The 18,621-nt window shown below is 40.6% G+C and overlaps 1 protein-coding gene across 9 annotated transcripts in view; it reads right to left on the reverse strand.

Moving 5' to 3' along the window:
- LOC308655976 (protein DDI1 homolog 2) overlaps positions 1-18,621 on the reverse strand; it is a 42,187-nt gene that overhangs the window by 8,021 nt on the left and 15,545 nt on the right. For 2 of the 9 annotated variants that reach the window (XM_081306486.1, XM_081306493.1), the window contains exons 4-9: positions 16,769-16,895; positions 13,952-14,079; positions 9,342-9,470; positions 7,951-7,983; positions 3,653-3,756; positions 1,507-1,696 (exon numbers count right to left, since the gene is read on the reverse strand). In XM_081306486.1, the coding sequence (XP_081162612.1) occupies positions 1,507-1,696; positions 3,653-3,756; positions 7,951-7,983; positions 9,342-9,470; positions 13,952-14,079; positions 16,769-16,895 (711 nt within the window). Of the gene's footprint in view, positions 1-1,462; positions 1,697-3,652; positions 3,760-7,950; positions 7,984-9,341; positions 9,471-13,951; positions 14,080-16,768; positions 16,896-18,621 lie in introns of those variants that run through there. The other 7 variants (XM_081306492.1, XM_081306487.1, XM_081306494.1 and 4 more) reach the window with 7 other exon arrangements.

Here is an 18,621-nt window from a genome sequence, read left to right on the forward strand (position 1 = left end):
TAAATTACTGAGGCTGACTTTGAACTTGTAATCCTCCTATCTCAGCCTCCTGGGCCACTGGGATTACAGACATGTGTCACCACACCTAGCCATAATTTTGATTGTGATGATACTGAAAAGTCATATTTCCAAACAAATAGGACCTGATATTACAGAATTATTTCACTAATTAAACTTAAGAAAAAATAAAGATACTGTGTCTGTCTACAACTAAAAAAAAAAAAAAAAAAAAAGAAAAAAAAATCTTGAAAAATGACCTGGATAAAAAGTGATTTCCTTTTAATTCTTTAAAATTGATACATACCCTTCACTGAGCTTAAAATATCTGTGGTATGTATTTTAATCCCCTAAACTTTTTATTAAAATAAGGTAATTACCACAGAGGGTAATTATTACTTGCAGGTTAGAAAACACTGTTATCATTAGCTAGTATTTCTCCAATATTAGCATCATAACTATGAGAGAAGAAATGGTAATATATCCTCTCATTAAACATGGTATTATCATTAAGCTGACAAATTACGCCCCCCCAAATGGATAACTATGTATGTCCAACTCACTTAAGCTTACAGTACTGGGTTTAAGAATAAAATGACTGCTTGTTGTTCAAAATTCTCCCCTTCCTTCAAAATATTTACACTGCAACTACAACTACTTTCCAGTAAAGTGTGGCAAAATCTGCTTAAATTTTAAAGTTCGTTATCTCATCCACGGGAGAAAGCTATTCCCTGAACTGATAACTCGAGTACATTTTACTGTATTAGAAAAAGCAATGCGTGAGATTAGTCATACTTATAAATTATTCTGGCTCAAGACTTTCAAATAACCCAAACTTGGAAGTTAATTCTTTTTAGCTTCTAGAAAATGAATCCCAGAGACACTGTTCTATTACAGGTGGGGATTTCTGCAAAACCGTATTGTTCCATTTTACCCAGCAGTGTTGGCTCTGTGTTTAGGTTTAAACAGACTAAAACACTATAGACACTGAGAAAAAAGCATGGGTAACTTGACTACAATAGTTTATATACCGTTTTATGGCCTGACAACACCACTGTGATCTCAGAGCACAAAATGCTACATTTTGATGACTGTTCAGCTGTGATTCTCATTGCTTTTTTTTTTTTTCCTCTTTGGTGGTAGCATTTTCAGTAAATTTTAAAACTTAAGACTGCTTAGTCATAATGACAATGCTACTGTCCAAAATAAATGGATTAAGGAAAGGAAAGAAAGTTTTAGGGAAATACTGCTGAACTTCAAAGTGTCTGTTTACTGTTACAATTTCCTTTAGGAAAAAAAGATGTCTTAAGAAGCCTACTAAAAACTGAACTTGCTATTTCTTGATCTGCTAACATAGAGTTTCTCTTTATTGGATAAAGAGATGGGAGGAGGCAGTTAAGAAGACAGACAATGAGCACATCTAAAACCGATGGTGAGACTCATTAAAAATGGAAAAGGTCCTTACCCCCACTGATACCACAAGCAATAAGAGCTTGGCCATCCAAATACCTGCATCCTCTGCTGATTTTTGAATGGCTTCTGCTAATTCCTGGTCTGCAATCTCCTCTGGCCGCACATCCTCTCGCCCAGCCCCATATGCCAACCGGGCACACTCTGGTAGCTCTCCCTCAGGAAGGAAGGTGGTCTGTGAGCCTGTGGTGCCGATCACCAGTACATTTTTCTTGAGGTCAATGGAACACTTAGGAGGAAGAAATGAAATGACCAGAGCAGATAAAGCACCAAGCAGAAAAAGTATGATCCCGAATTTAAAACTCCATTCACAAAAAGCAACAAGGACAGGGAGAGATGGCTGCAAAAAACACCCTATTTTTATCTGGAAACCATTTAAATTTTAACCTTGGTGACATTGTCTGCTAAGTTAGATCTTTTTGTTTATTTTGAGATGGGCTCTTGCTATATTGCCCTGAACTTCTGGGCTCATGGAATCCTCCTCCCTTGGACTTCTGAGTAGCTGGGACTATAGGTGTGTGCCACCATGCACCATTTATAATTCTTTTTAATACTCAAAGTTTATAACAGGATAATTGTTACAGGATACACTTTTATATTTATTTGCCTTTAAAAAAGTATTTGATCACTTCTGATTATAAATTGAGACCATACTATTCATAGTTTTATACATTGCTTCTTTCACTTATTATACAAATTACAGCTTGAATTCTACACCAATGGTCTCAAAAGTGATAGATGTACAAGGCGAATTTTAGAAAATATTTTTTATATGTATGCTACCCTTTTCTGTGTTGTTGCTTAGTTTTAGTTACCATACTGGAGATTGATCCAGGGGTGCTTTGCCACTGAGCCACATTCCCAGTCCTTTTAAAATTTTGAGACAGGGTCTTGCTTAGTTGCTGAGGCTCACCTCAACTTGTGATCCTCCTGCCTCAGCCTTCTGCGTCAGAGATTACAAGCATGCATCACTGTGCCTGGCCATTTCTGTCATTGTTGTATCAACTTAACATAGGATAGTTGTACACACATATATTTATAAAATTGGAGAGTTTTGGTTTATGCTATGACTAACATACAGAGAAAGATAGTAAAGGTTAATGAATTAGGATTTATGTATACATATATACATAATGTTAAGTCAATATGATGCAAATTCTTTTCTAGGATTTTGGGTGTATGTGTGTGGTGTTGGGAATCTGACTCAGGGCATCACACACACTACGTGAAAGCTATGCCACTTAACTGCACACCCAGCTGGAATTAAATTTTTAAATATTCAAAAATAACACATGGGGCTGGGGATGTGGCTCAAGCGGTAGCGCGCTCGCCTGGCATGCGGGCGGCCGGGGTTCGATCCTCAGCACCACATACCAACAAAGATGTTGTGTCCGCCGAGAACTAAAAAAATAAATATTAAAAATTCTTTCTCTCTCTCTCTCTCTCTCCCCCCTCTCTCACTCTCTCTTTAAAAAAAAAAAAAAAACACATGAGGTACATGCCTATTATCCTAGCAACTTGGGAAGGTAAGGCAGGAGGAACACAAATCCAAGGTCTAGGCTGTCTGAAAAAAATAATAATAGTAAGTCAAAGAAAAATGCTGGGCATAATAACTCAGTGGTAGTATGCCCCTGGGTTCAATCCCCATTACTGAAAAAGAAAAAAAAAAGAAAAAAGACATAAAAATACTGACTACATATAAAAGCCCACTATGAAAGTTTTATTACCTAGTGAACACTATTTCTTTAATCAGGGTGAAATTATTAGGCTTCAGGCTAGAAATAAAAATATGACCATGAATTAATATATATTCAAATTATTGTCTCTATAATAAAATAAGTTTAATCTTGACATCATCTATTGTACTTCCCTTAATTTGGAAGTTCTTCCAAGCACTATTTGATCAGCATCTAAGAATTACTAAAGATTTACTGAACTTAACACTCACAGTAAAACTTATTGAGTTCTAATCAGAATCTTAAAGCTACACTAGGAAACCAAATTGTCCATTAACATGTGAACACAAAAAAAAAGACTCAAGATTCCCAGAGAGATTTCACAAAGACATGCTATTTCTTGGAACGACATTGACGTTGTGGGTATGAAAGTCACGCTTCTTGGTTTTGCCATAGAGATAATGGCCATAGAACACACAAGAAGTAGGTGCAAACGAGTTCTTCATTACCTGATGCCGTTTAAGCATGTCTAGTCCCAGAAGCATGTCCATGGGCTGCTCCTCAAGTATAGAGAAAGAACATGCCAGGAAATCACCTTCAATCTGAACCTGAGCTAAAGCACAAAGAGAACAGGTTACTGATGTTTGCTTCAAAAGACCCAGGTGAACTCTGGAAATGAACTGATCATTATGTGTCTCACATCCTGCAATCAATCAAAGCCAAGGCAAAGCATGTAAACAGTTGAGTTAGCCTGAAAATCATCTGGGCAACTTAGCAGAACTGTCTCAAAAATAAAATAAAATGTAGCTGGGCATGGCGGTTCATACCTGTAATTCCAGCAACTCAGTGTCCAGGCAAGAGGATTGCGAATTCTAAGCCAACATTAGCAACTTAGTGAGATCCTAAACAACTTAGCAAGACTCAGTCTAAAATAAATATAGATAGATAGATAGATAGATAGATAGATAGATAGATAGGGAAATGTGGGTCTGTGGTCAAACATCCCTGGGTTCAATTCCCAGTACCAAGAGAAACAGAAAATAAAAAAGGTATTTCTCAGATTTTAAAAAAAGTATTTTGCTATCATTAAACAGCAAGCTGTAGAATATATAAAATTTATTATAGTAGAAAGTATAATAAACACCCACGTCAAGTGCAGGGCACAACTTGGGAGGCTGAGGCAGGAGGACTGTCAAGTTTGAGGCCAGCCTCAGTACTTCAGTGAGACCTTGACTCAAGTAAAATAAAAAGGGGCTGGAAGTATAGCTCAGTGATACAGTGTTCAACCAGTACCTGGGCTCAAGCCCTAGTACTGCAAAAAACTTAAAACTGAGAGTTGGGACTCACTGTCTATTCCTCTAATTAAGAGCCTCATGTACACCCACTCACCCTCCTCACTATCCTGGCTTTGTGTCAATCATCCCCAGCTTCTCCTTGTTTTTTTGCCAGTTTTGTATGTATTTCTAAGCAGCATATTACTTCCCAGTTTTGAACTAAGATTTACCTCTTTTATTTAAAAAAGGCTGGGGGGGGGCCGCGGGGGCAGCTGGAGTCACGGCTCAGTGGTAGAGCACTTGCCTAGCATGTGTGAGGCACTGGGTTCGATTCTCAGCACCACATAAATAAACAAATAAAGCTCCACCGATTACTAAAAAAATATATTAAAAAAAAAATTGAGATACAGCCCAGCAGATGCGCATGCCTCCACTACTCTCACTTTCAGCCCCCCGAGAGCACTGCAAAGGCCAACAGCCCCCACTGGTGCCCTCACTCGCAGTGACTGGGCTCCTTCGGCAGCTACTGGTCTCTGCTGACCTGAGCAATGGGACTGTCACATCGTGTGTGGCCCCCTTGTCTACCTGAACCTCTCTAAAATGCATTTTATGAAGTCAAATCCCCAGGTTCTGGGGGTGCTATCAACCTCACTAGGTGGTAGTGAATTATCCTCAAAAATGATTCCAGCACAATGAGCTCCTGCTGCTCCATGTTCTCACCAACATTTGATAACAGATTTTAAATCTTTGCTAATCTGGCAAGTGAATTTGTATTTCCTGTATGAATAATGAGGTTGAGCAAATTTTCATATAATCATTAACTATTTGCATTTCCTCTTCCAGTGGAAAGATAGCTGAATTTCCTGTTCAATTACTGCCATAAATGTTCCTCTTTTCTCTCCTACCAAACTGGAGAACACAGATACAAACACAAACCCTTCATTAGTTATGTTACTGAAGTTCTTTCTCAGGTTGTTCACGTTATTTGCAGTATTGCCCCTGCCCACATACTGGGGATTGAATCCAGGGGTGCTCTACCACTGAGTCACGCTAGCAGCACTTTCATTTTTTTAATTTGAGATCAAACTTGCAATCATCTGCCTCAGCCTCTGTCTGGAGTTGTTAGAATTATATGCATGTGCCACTGTGCCCAGCTCAAGTTCTTAATCTTAATGTGACTAATGGAACATAGTAAATAATTTCCTTCCTATCTTTTAAAGAACTCCTTTCCTACCAAGATATCCTTCTACATTCTCTTCCCAGAGCGCTGACTTTGCCTTCCCAGCTCTATCTTTACTCCACCTGGTCTGACTTGTGTCTATGGGGTGGAGCAGGGTCCAATTTCTAATCAATCCATTTTCCCACATGAACGCCCAAATGTCCCAGCAGCATTTTCTGAAACATGACCCCTGCTCTGTAAGGACATCATCTCCAATTCATCAAAGTTCAATTAAGCATGAGTATGTTCTTTTTGGTATTTTCTAGATTGTTCTAGATATCAAGTCAAAGGACTAAGATTTATTCCAGAGCATCTTGCCTTTCTTGCTAAGTAATAGGCCCACACGAAATTTAAAATTAGCATACATAATCTTATTTAAAAAATCAGGATTTGGATGTTATTGTGACTCTGTAGACAAATATGGTAATTATGATCTCCAACAGAGTGTCCTAATCCATGGGAAAGCTTTTATTTAGATTGCTGTACAGGTTTTCTTTATATCTGTCATGCTAGAATTGTAAAACAGTCCACTCACAAGGACACAAGGGACTGGTATTTATTTTGTCTCTTGGGGTACTAGAGATTAAACTTAGAAGTGCCTTATCACAGAGGCACATATCCACCTTTTAAAAAATTTATTTATTTATTGGAGACAGGATCTCACTAAGTTGCTGAGGCTGGCCTTGAACTTGTGGTTCTCTTGTCTCAGCCTCCAGAGTGCCTAGGATTACAGCCTGCCTGGTATCTCCTGTTATCGTCTCACAACCATGAAAAACCTGAGAATTCAGCCTCTAAAGCAACCAACCTGTACTATTTCTGCTCAATTCTTCAGTCCTACTGTGTTTAGGACATGTAAGAACAAGGCATTTAAACTCTATTCTACACAAATCCTAATATAAAGCCCATATAGTTCAAAACACAGGTTCAATTGAGCATGAAAGGAAAAGATGAACAGGAAGAAAAGCTACCATTTGCAATAAAAGTAACAATAAGAAACCACATTTTTTTCCAAAAAAAATTTTAATTGTAGACAGGCACAATACCTTTATTTTATTTGTTTTTATGTGGTGCTGAGGATCAAATCCTGTGCCTCACACATGCAAGGCAAATGCTCTGCCAACTGAGCTACAACCCCAGCCCCAAGAAACCACCTTTTTTAAATTTACAAATTTAAGGCAGAAAATGAATAACATTTAATGGTATAGGACATTAAGATGAATATTCATAAAGTGGTGGGTAAACTAAACTGGTACAAGTTAGCAATATATGAAAAGCCTTAAGGCATACATACATACATACACACACACACACACACACACACACACACACACACACACATATTTTAGGGGGCAGGTGGGTACCAGGAATTGAACCCAGGGGTGCTTAACCATGAGCTACATTCCCAGCCTTTTTTTTTTTTTTTTTTCAGGGACAGAGTTGCTAAGTTGCTTAGGGCCTCATTAAACTGCCGAGGCTGGCTTTGAACTTGAGATCCTCTTGCCTCCTGAGCCATTGGGATTACAGGTATGCATTACCATGCCTGACTTTGCATTCATTACTTTCACTTCGTAATCTCACAGGAATTTAGGCTTAGGAAAAACACTCAAAATGTGCATAAAAATCTACTGTCATGTTATACTAACAAAATATTGGTGTGTGTGGGGGGGCATATCCCAAAAGCTGATCATTTAGCCCATAACAGAAAGCTATGCACTTATTTGACTGATTCTTATGAAACTTAAGAGTGACACTGGGAAAATGTTATGTTATTTTTTCTTAAAGCTGAGCAGAGCTGGATGTAGTGGTGCACACCTGTGCTCTCAGCAACTTGGAAGTCTGAGACAGGAGCATGGCAAGTTCAAAACCAGCCTCAGCAACTCAACAAGGTCCTGTCTCAAAATAAAAAATAAAAAGTGCTGAGGATAAGGCTTAATGGTTAAGCTCCCCTGGGTTCAATCCCTGGTACCCACCCCATAAAAGCTAAGCATAAAACTATATCCATTATATGACCACCTTTCACAAGCGTGGGAGGGCACAGGGCTGAGGATGTACCTCAGAGGTAGAGCACTTGCCCAGCATGTATAAGGCCCCTGAGTTCAATCCCCAGCACCTCAAACCAAACCACAACACAAAACAACTTTGGAACTGGAAAGCAGATGACAGTGAAGAAAGTGGCCCAGTTTATATCTCAGACCCTATAAGGTCAAAGGCAGCTCTGCAAACAGGCAAAGGTGGCAGAAGGAGAAGACAGACCAAGTATGAACAGGTCCAATCAGCTCTTGGGATGCCTCTTGTACTCTGCCAGGCTGGTTACCTTTCACTCCACTGGCAGAGTTGGGTGTATCTCCTAAAGAGGCAAAATGGGCTCTTTCAGCAGAGGTGGGTACAGAGAACAGCAGATACAAAGCAAGCAACTGACTGGAAACCAGGAGGATGAGGGAAAGATACTAGACTGACTTTTTGATCCACTTTCAGACCATCCTTCAGTTAAGATACCAAGCACCATGGATGCCCACCCAAATAACCATTCACATAGACTGGAATGTCTTGAGAACTGAAGGACGTGAGTTTCCAGATTAAAAAGTTCATCAAGTAGCCAGTGCAAGAAATGGACAGCCGTACCTAATTACATCAAAAGACTCAAGTCAAAGAGAAGGTCTACAAGCTACAGAAAAAAAAAAAAGAAAAAGAAAAAAAAAAAAAAAAAAAAGGACCAAGACCATACAGCTGCTCTTCAGCAACACCGAAAATGCTAAGGGTAAGGCACAATGTCTCAAAACTATGGACGGAAGGACTGTCTCAGTTGTACATTGCTTGCCTGGCACACACAAGGTGCAATCCCTAGTACAGCAAGAACAAATTTAAAAAAGGGAAAGACATGGGATTCATGTTAATACAACACAGCAGAGGAAAAAGGATTCTCAGGACACAATCAAGAGAAATTCTCAAACAGCAGCCATGGAGCAGGTCTAGAACCATTATCCAGGCTTTGAAAGAAGTGTATAGAACACTTGCATAATGAGGAAGTGTCTGGAGATGAGTGGTACATAACAAATAAAATGACACTCCCCAAAAGGACAATTAGTAATTCCAAGAAAAAAAAATACTACACATAAAAAAGAAAAGCAATTATATTTAGTCAGTCTACCTCTCAAAAGTGTTTGCATAGTCATATCAGTAAACAACAGTATAAACCCATTATGTAGAAATACGGAGGTAAACTCAGGATGTTGAAGCTGAGGCAGGAGGATCTCAAGTTTGAGATAAACCTCAGGAATTTACTGAGGCCCTAAGCAATTTAGTGAGACCCTGTCTCAAAATAAAAAATAAAATCTGCAGGGGATGTGGCTCAGTGGTAAAGCAACTCTGAGCTCAATCCCCAGTACAAAAAAGAAAAGAAAGATGGGAGTGGGAGAGGGAGAGGAAGGGGTGGGGGTGGGGGGAGAAATAGCCAAAATAATAGGGGTGAATACCTCTGGGGAGCAGGAAAGCAGGAGATACAAGTGTGTAGTCTAGTTTTTTGGTAACCAATGAAAACATGTACATATAATCTTGGTAAACACAGGATTCAGGGGAATTAAAGCTTGCTGAATCTGAATCCAATGTACCCACAAGAAAGATAGTTAGTTTGTCCAAAATCTTAAAATCTATCGTTCTATACATACCATACCAAAATACAGCAACACCCAAGCAGCTTTCACTCACCTAGATGTACCCTTCCAATAATCTTCTGGGTGCCCACTCCTTTGGCAATCCCTGCCCACCGACGGTCCACCAGCCTCATTATATTACACCTCTCCGCACAAGCCTGGCTCATTATGGTCATCTGGGCACCTGAAGGGGGAGAGAAAAACATCAAATGATAAAAAAAAAAAAAAAATCCATATTTGTGGTAAGATTCACAATACAGCACTATGAACAGGCAGAAGAAGAATTTATGTCATTTGCAGGAAAAATGAATAAAATTTGAGAATATGTATTTAAGCAAAATAAGCCCAAGTCAGAAAGTCCAGGGTCATGTTTCTCTCATATGCAGAAGCTAGAAAGGAAAAAAGAAAAGAAAGGATCTCATGAAAATCAAAGCTAAACCAGTGGAGGAAAGGATCCAGAGGGAGGGAAGGAGGGAGGAGGACCAGGGGAAATACTTGGGAATGAAACTAATCAAATTATATCGTCCTGTCATGTGTATTGGTAACAACGAATCCCACTGTTTTTAATCAATAGAGAGCTGGGGTCATGGCCTAGTGGTAGAGCACTTGCCTAGCATATGTGAGGCCCTGGGTTCGATTCTCAACACCACAGGTAAATAAATAAATAAAGGTCCATCATCAAAAACAAACTAACAAAAATTTATCAATAAAAAGCAAAAACTACCGGGGCTGAGGTTGTGGCTCAGCGGTAGAGCGCTCGCCTCGCATGTGTAAGGCCCTGGGTTCAATCCTCAGCACCACATACAAATAAATAAAATAAGTATATTGTGTCAAACTACAACTAAAAAAAAAAAAAAAAAAAAAAAACTACCTAGAAAGGGCCTCCTAAAAGTTCAAACCATGACTACTATTTCTATAAACAAAAATGATAAAATACCACTAACAATTTACATGAAGCCTCCCTCCTTTTATTTTGGAGGCACTGGGGATTGAACCCAGGGGAGCTCAAACACTGAGCTACCCCTCTATCCCTTTTAATTTTTTATTTTGAGATAGGGTCTTGCTATCCTCTAGCCTCAGCCTTGCAAGTCGCTGGGATTACAAGTGTGCACCACTGTGCCTAGCTTCACAGAGTATTTCTAAGCATTTTATCACTTTATTTTTATTTCAAATGTTGGGACACTAAAGCTCATCAATAAAAAATACATCCTGGGCTGGGGCTCAGTGGTAGCACACTTGCCTGGCATGTGTGAAGCACTGGGTTCAATTCTCAGCACCACATACAAATAAATAAGTCTATCAACAACTAAAAAAATAAAAAAATAAATATATCCTAAGGCTAGGGATATAGTTTAGTGCTAATAGTACTTGCCTAGCATGCTGAAGACCCAGGTTTGATCTCCACTAACACACACACACACAAACACACACGCACGCACACACAAAACCAACCAAACAAAAAAAAATCCAAAACACACTAACCCGAAAAACTATATTATCCCAAGAAACAGAAGTGAAGTCCTCATTCTGTGGGCCCAAATCAGGCCTTCTTCCTGTTAAAGTTGAGGCCATTTAGGGTATCTTCTCCTGTATGTATAGGTATTTAGCTGAAGTTGGCCCACATAAAAGACAACTTCCCAGGGCTGAGGTTGTGGTTCAGTGTAGAACGCTCACCTAGCACATGTGAGGCACTGGGTTACTGGGTTAGATCCTCAGCACCACATATAAATAAATTAAATAAAGGTATTAAAGACAACTTCCCCAATTTTCACCTATAATCCTAACATCTCCCTTGAACTCTTGTTCCACATTCTTATGTGTTGGACATGTCTATCTCAGAGCCAAAAGGTATAAAATTTTTCTCCCTGCAAATAATTCTCACTTTGGATTTCTTTTTCTTTGCAATGAAATCATTTCCTTGTAGTCCTAAAACCTGGGCAGAACTCACTGTTGATTTCTCCCATGTTCCCTTTGCTCTCACACTCTGTCCTAAACGTATAAACAAATAAATTCTATTTCTGACCTTTCCCTTTATTTTATTATCATTTTTTTTTTGTAGTTGTGTATGAACAGCATGCTTTACTTTATTTTTATATGGTGTTAAGGATTGAACCCAGTGCCTCACAAATGCTAGGCAAGCACTCTGCTGTTGAGCTACAGCCCTAGCCCCAACCTTTCCCTTTCTAACCATAGCTATTGACCTAGCTCACACCCTCTCCTCTTGAAAGTGGACTACCTCTCTGGCTTCCAAACCACTCTGTGGATGTGTAGTTTAAAGCAAGGAAATGACCCTTAGGGGGTACAGATTCTCCAGATCTGTCTCCGCCTTCTATTTTACTAAACTATCACCTTCAAATCACTTTTTCTCTCTCTTTTTAGTTTTTAGTAGTCCTCAATGGTTTCTGCTCTGCGTTAGACTGTCAAACCACACCCCAGTGTTTCTATCCAAGTCTTGCACTGCCCCTCCCCAGGTTGCCAGGAGCAGGACCGTGATCCCTTTGCCTCTAGCTCCCTTGGGTCCCTACCCTGCTACCTCCAAGGCCCAATTCAAGACCTACTTTCCCCTAAGCAGCTCCACGTCTCATTCACATCTGTTCAGTTCACCCATTAGAACCCTACCCCTGACTAGCACGGAGAGCTCCTGGCATTTGAGAAAGGAAAGACTCAACAAGGCCTAGAAATAGTCAAGAAAAAGAAATTTTAAGAGGGCAATCCTTTTTATTTCCTCCTTCCACACCTTACTTCAAAATAGTTAATTAATTGTTAATTAATTAAATAGTTACAATAATTAAAGTAAGCACTCCAGGGTGAATGCCCCTTTCCTTGCTCTCCTGCCTCTTCCCACGCTTCAGCTTAAACATCCTCTCTTTGGGATATGCTCTGCACGCTCCAGTCAGAAGGAGAATATGATCTTTATACCCACCCAACACTCAGCTGGCTTGGCGCAATGGTGAAGAGTTCTGGCAATAAGCAGACCTAGGCATGAATCACACTCCACCACACATCAACTCTGCATGCCTGGGAGAGGACTTTACCTCTCCCAGCCATTTCCTTTCTGAAAAACAGGAACACAACTCTTGGGATGGTCTGAGGATGAAAGACAATGGCCTGATGGTACTCATGAATAGCTGGCTTGGCGCTTGGCACAGTACGGATGGGTGGTAAAGCAGGTTCCCACATGGGTTTCTCTCTTACACTCACACCGGAGCCCTCTGAACCCTTCCCACCGAGCACTCAGCACAGACACTTTATCTCTAAAGCCCAATCATTAGATTTACTTCTCAAAGGGCGCAGTGGCTCATGCCTGTACTCTCAGCGGCTTGGGAAACAGAGGGAGGAAGATCACAAGTTCACCCTAGTCTCAGCAGCTTTGCAAAGCCCTAAGCATGAACCTGTCTTCACCGAGACCCTGTCTCTAAATAAAATATAAAAATGGGACAGGGATGTGGCTCAGCTGTCAATCCCTAGTAACCCCCCCCCCCAAAAAACAAAAACTCCCAAGAATGTTTGCATCTCAAGACACAAATTCATGACCACAGCTAAAGCAAAGTATATGCTCAGGGTCTCTGGTGAACAAAGGGAGGCCACTCATCTGAGCAGGAGCTTCTCTGTTCCAGGACTTGCCCTACTCTACAGCCTGGAGTGAAACACAGGAACCAGGATGCTCAAGACACTTGGTCACACCCCAGGGGGCAGTCATAGTGTGCTCATGCTAAAAAGCAAAGAGTTACTATTGGGAGAAGAGGTGCCAATTAATACATAAACTACCTTCAGCCTTGAGAGGCAAGCTCCCTTTCCTGCCTGGCCGCTAAGTTCTTTTTTTTTTTTTTTTTTAATATTTATTATTTTTAGTTTTCGGAGGACACAACATCTTTGTTTGTATGTGGTGCTGAGGATAGAACCCGGGCTGCACGCATGCCAGGCGAGCACGCTACCACTTGAGCCACATCCCTAGCCCTTGGCCGCTAAGTTCTGTACCCTGTTTGGCCTGATACTCCTCACAGCTCCTGACCAGGTGCTGGCACACAGACCAGGTTGAAATATTTTTTTTTTGAATTTTTAATATTTATTTTTTAGTTCTCGGTGGACACAACATCTTTGTTTGTATGTGGTGCTAAGGATAGAACCCGGGCTGCACGCATGCCAGGCGAGCACGCTATCACTTGAGCCACATCCCTAGCCCCTGGCCGCTAAGTTCTGTACCCTGTTTGGCCTGATACTCCTCACAGCTCCTGACCAGGTGCTGGCACACAGACCAGGTTGAAATATTTTTTTTTTTGAATTTTTAATATTTATTTTTTAGTTCTCGGCGGACACAACATCTTTGTTGGTATGTGGTGCTGAGGATCGAACCCGGGCCGCACACATGCCAGGCGAGCGCGCTACCGCTTGAGCCACATCCCCAGCCCAGGTTGAAATATTTTTTACCTATACCTTACACAGCTCCTCCCTGCAGCTCCTTATTCTAAATCTATTACTCCCAATTTCTTATAGAATTGCCTGAGAAAATTAGGGGTGCTAAATAAGGGGAGGCAGGAAGATAAAGGAGACACTGCAAAATAGAAAACTGGTTAAGAAGCAATTTAATAAATAATCTGTCTAAGCAAACACTCTGGGTCAGATCAGGATGTGGGGGCACTGAGATACAAAAGATGGAGCCATCACCTGAGTCAACAAAGGCTTTCACAGGGTGTCCGTTCACCTTGCAGTTGATATAGAGCATCACTACTTGGCCAAAGCTCTCCGGAGCCTCTTCCATGGCTATGGTCATGTTCTCCTCAATGTTCTGTTGCCTGTAACAAACCAAAACCAGGCACACTGAAGCACCGTTTCCAAGAAGAGAGATCTGTTTCAAAGTCACGATGTTAACAACAGGTTTGTACATGATTCTGCGCTAACGAGAGCAGCTGAGTCATGGGATAGAAACTGGTGTTCTATCCTACAGAAGGGTTTAGTAGGAGGTGATGAGATCTGCAGCGGGCAGAAAATCTAAAGGCACCAAAATTACCCTCACGTAAAACAAATATGCTCAAAAGTAGGAAAATAAACTTCTGGAGGGCAGGGTCATGACCATCTTTATACTGTACAATGTTAGAATTTCATAAAAGCTCCAATTTTCACTGAGGACTTACTGGGCAGTAAATATACTCCCCGTACCCAACCCATTTAACACACTACACCCAACACACAGGTACTTTGACTGTCTGAACTGTACTGGCTGTGTACACCTAACTCTATCTATAAAATGAGGATAATAATAATTTCCTCCCATCACAGGGGCTGAGACGGGTAAAGCAACTAGTGGTGGAAGAGCAGATGTTCAAAACATGCCTCTATCTATTGCTGAAAACTGCATATACTTACTATGGGTTCACCAGGCTCATCAAATCATTTCTTTAAAAATTCAGCGTAACTAATTCTTATACAAGAGAAGCATGTAAAAGGGAGTCGCGGCTCACTCCAGCAACTCCCAACTTCTTCCTACAAGTACTACCAAATGCCACCAGGTCAGCAGTTGCACAACTTACCTGAAGAAACAACAGTGTCCAAGATTGGTGGTAAACTACACTATCAACCACGGGCTGCCAAACTGCAGCCCAGTATCTGTTTGAGTTAACACATTTTTATGTGAAAACAGCAACACCATGCATTTTACATGCTGTCCCACTGTCTATGGCTGCTCTTAAACGGCAGAGGCAGAGCTGAGTCTAGGCTCAGAGATTGTATGGACGACGAAACCTAAAATATTTACAACTAGTCCTTTATGGAAAAGTCTGCTGACCCTTGCTCCAACCTACAATACTTGTCCTTTCTGTAATGACACTCCAGCTCAACTGAGCTGACTGCTTAATCAGCTGTTCTATAATAAAATATTAAACTTCCCAGAAAGTCAAAGGCATCCTTGTTTAATTTAGTTAGGCAAATAAGAAGGCTATTACAGCTCAGCGTACACATACCCTATGTGACATGCCAGATAAAACTTTAATAGGCATTTGATATAATTACATAGATTTTATCCTGCTGCTCATTATTAATTTTAGAAATAACCTAAAATTAATTGTGTACCCTGATCCTGAATTGACTCCAATTCCAATTTAAGTTTCATCAAAAAATCCTCTAAGATAATACCAGTTACTTTGGCTATTCTGGGTTCTGTATATGAAGAGCTTCTTCAGAGGAACAAGGTTTTCTCCTTTCAAGAATGGATGCATTACTCAGTTTCCTTTACCCCACCCATGGAAGGAAACATGAGCCATATGGACATGCTCTATTTCACTTCTGTTCTTCAACAGCTCGGTATTGTAGTTTGCCTATGACGCCTTCCCAGCCCTTCTGCTTCCTGGGCTAAGCGCAACTAATCTTGACCCGCCAGGTCTCCCTTATACCTTCAGTGCAGTATCTTCTATATTGTGCTCTCCCTGGGTAGCTTTACTAGTGAGATATTTCTCAAAGATGCTTACTATCTATCTCTCATACAATTAACAGAAATCAACAAGAACATGAGTGAATAGCTCAGAACTATCAACTGATTTTGGCACACAATTCACATTTCTTTGATTTCAAGTGTAGTCAAAGAAATAAGAAATAAAAAAGCATTATTTGACTTCCAAGTAAAAGAAATACAAAAACCAAGTTAGGCCTCATTTAAGTGATCAAAGATAAGAAAATAGCCCCATAAAAGCTGCTATCCTACACAGTCTAACTGGCATACTGGTTCAGTTATGTGCTTCATACTTAAACTAAGACCTTTATAATTAGTAACATAAACTAAATTGGTGGGGAGGCTCAGCCGTTCTTCTATTCAAATAGCACCTTACTTGTGACTAGTGATGTGCCATGGCTGGTACTAGCAGACTGCACTTGCTTAGGCTCCACTCCTGAGGAATTCTGATCCATTAGAAGGGCCCATGCATCTGCATTTTTAAAAGCGGCTTGTGTGCTTTGATGCAGTCCAAGGTGAGGACCACTGCACCATAGAACTGGAGCTAGAAGGGAGTCCGGCTGTCAGCTAATTGGCCAGCACAAGAACAGCAAAGGAAGACAGACGGACAACAGGGCCCCACCGAGCAAAACTATATTGTTAATCTAATCATCTTCAAGCCCTGAATTTAATCAGGACACACACAACATGTCTAAGGAAAAAAATCAAATCAGCCTCTGTAATCAGCCTAGCCGTCTCACCAGATGGGGTTTCTACTTAGTCCTGGGGTCCCCAACCTGGAGCTGAATCTATCTATGTGCTAGTCCGCTATCTTTGTAACACTTCTTGGAAAAAATGAAAGTCATTAAGTTAGACACCTGGACCTTTGTAATGTTGGATCAAAATGTGAGGAAAATAGAATTACCTAAAAGACAGGTTATTATCTCAACTTTGAAACAGGGAAGCTACCTCCAAGCAGATGTCCAGCCAATGCCAGATGTCCTGCAGTGTGGGAAACCTGGATGCTCTGAGGCTTGCTCTTAAGGTGAACAGATCATTACCTTATATCTTCTTCTATCTTTGCCTGAGCTTCAAGATCAAAGGGGTCAGCAGAAAAGAGACGAATTCTTTCTTGTTCTCTCCGGGCTCGGTCCTGCTGCTGCTCTACTAGAACCCTGGAAAATTTGTCTTCAAAAATAAGGGAGAAAAAACTTAAGCTACACTCTATTTGTATTATTTACCAGTAATTTTCCACACCAATTTTTTATTTGAGTGGTACTGGGAAGTAAACCCAGGGTTGCTGTACCACGTAGCTATATCCTCATCCATTTTAAGATAGTGGTCTTGCTAACTTGCCCAGGCCAGTCTTAAACTTGTGATCCTCCTGCCGCAGCCTCCTACGCAGCTGAAATTACAGGTGTGCAGCCACCATATCTAGCCCACACTAAACAATTTCTCAAAATTTGACTGTAAAAGATGTGAACAGAGGGGCTGGGGATATAGCTCAGTTGGTAAAGTGCTTGCCTTGCATCCCCTGGGTTCAATCCCCAGGACCACACACACACACACACACACACACACACACACACACAAGACATGGACAGGATGCCTAAAAATTTTTTGAAATGAGCATTTTCTTTCTAATTTCTGAGGCATCACTGTTTCTTCATTTAAATTCAGTACAGGGGCTGGGGATGTGGCTCAAGCGGTAGCACGCTCGCCTGGCATGCGTGCGGCCCGGGTTTGATCCTCAGCACCACATACCAACAAAGATGTTGTGTCTGCCGAGAACTAAAAAAAATAAATAAATATTAAAAATTCTCTCTCTCTCTTCTCTCTCACTCTCTTTAAAAAATAAATAAATAAATAAATAAAATAAATTCAGTACAAAGAAACAGTATTTTCAGATGAGTGTGATAGTGCACACCTGCAATCCAGTGACTCAGGAGGCTAAAACAGAAGAATCTCAAGTTCAAGTTCAGCCTCAGCAACTTAGTGAGGTCCTGCCTCAAAATATAAGTTAAAAAAAAAAAAAAAAAAAAAAACTGGCTCAGTGATAGAGTACCTAGGGTTCAATCTCCAGTACTGTTAAAAAAAGAAAAAGGGAAAAAACAGTATTATCAAAAATCTTTCATTTTTGTAACAAGTTGCCCATTGTGTACTGTTTCTACTCAGATAACTTTTCAATTTAGCCAGTAAGGAATGACTATCTGAATGGCACATAAGTGTCTCCAAGCTTCCCTGCCCACTGTCCTCATTATCCTGTTACCTAAGAAAAAAAACGGAGCACTCTATAATCCCCTTTCTCCTTTTCTATCTTCATTTCCTTCGTAACACTGTGCCTTAGGCCAGATAAATTAAGTGCAAACCAATGTTAGTCCACCAGTATTTTGTGTGTACTGATGGGGAAAAAGTAGGAAAATTAGCAAACGGAAAACAAAACAAAAAACTACTGCTTGCTACAACAAGATGTAAGTATTTTGCCATTTTTTAAATGGTGGTGCATGAAATGTATAAACTTAAATGTGCTATCACCATCGTCTCTGGTCTCTGGCAATTAGGCATGATAACCAAAGAAACCAAGGTCATGGTCATTTGAACTATTAGCACACACAATGTGGCCAAATCCAAGAATTCAGTGAAGTAAAAAGCTAACACAAGGGCTGGAGATGTGGCTCAAGTGGTAGCGCGCTCGCCTGGCATGCGTGCGGCCCGGGTTCGATCCTCAGCACCACATACCAACAAAGATGTTATGTCTGCCGAGAACTAAAAAATAAATATTAAAAATTCTCTCTCTTTCTCTCTCCTCTCTCACTCTCTCTTAAAAAAAAAAAAAAAAAAAAAAAGCTAACACAAAGGGGGCTGGGGATGTGGCTCAAGCGGTATCGCGCTCGCCTGGCATGCGTGCGGCCCG

Source organism: Spermophilus citellus (genome assembly GCF_964194105.1).
Source record: "Spermophilus citellus genome assembly, chromosome: 9".
Taxonomy (NCBI): domain Eukaryota; kingdom Metazoa; phylum Chordata; class Mammalia; order Rodentia; family Sciuridae; genus Spermophilus; species Spermophilus citellus.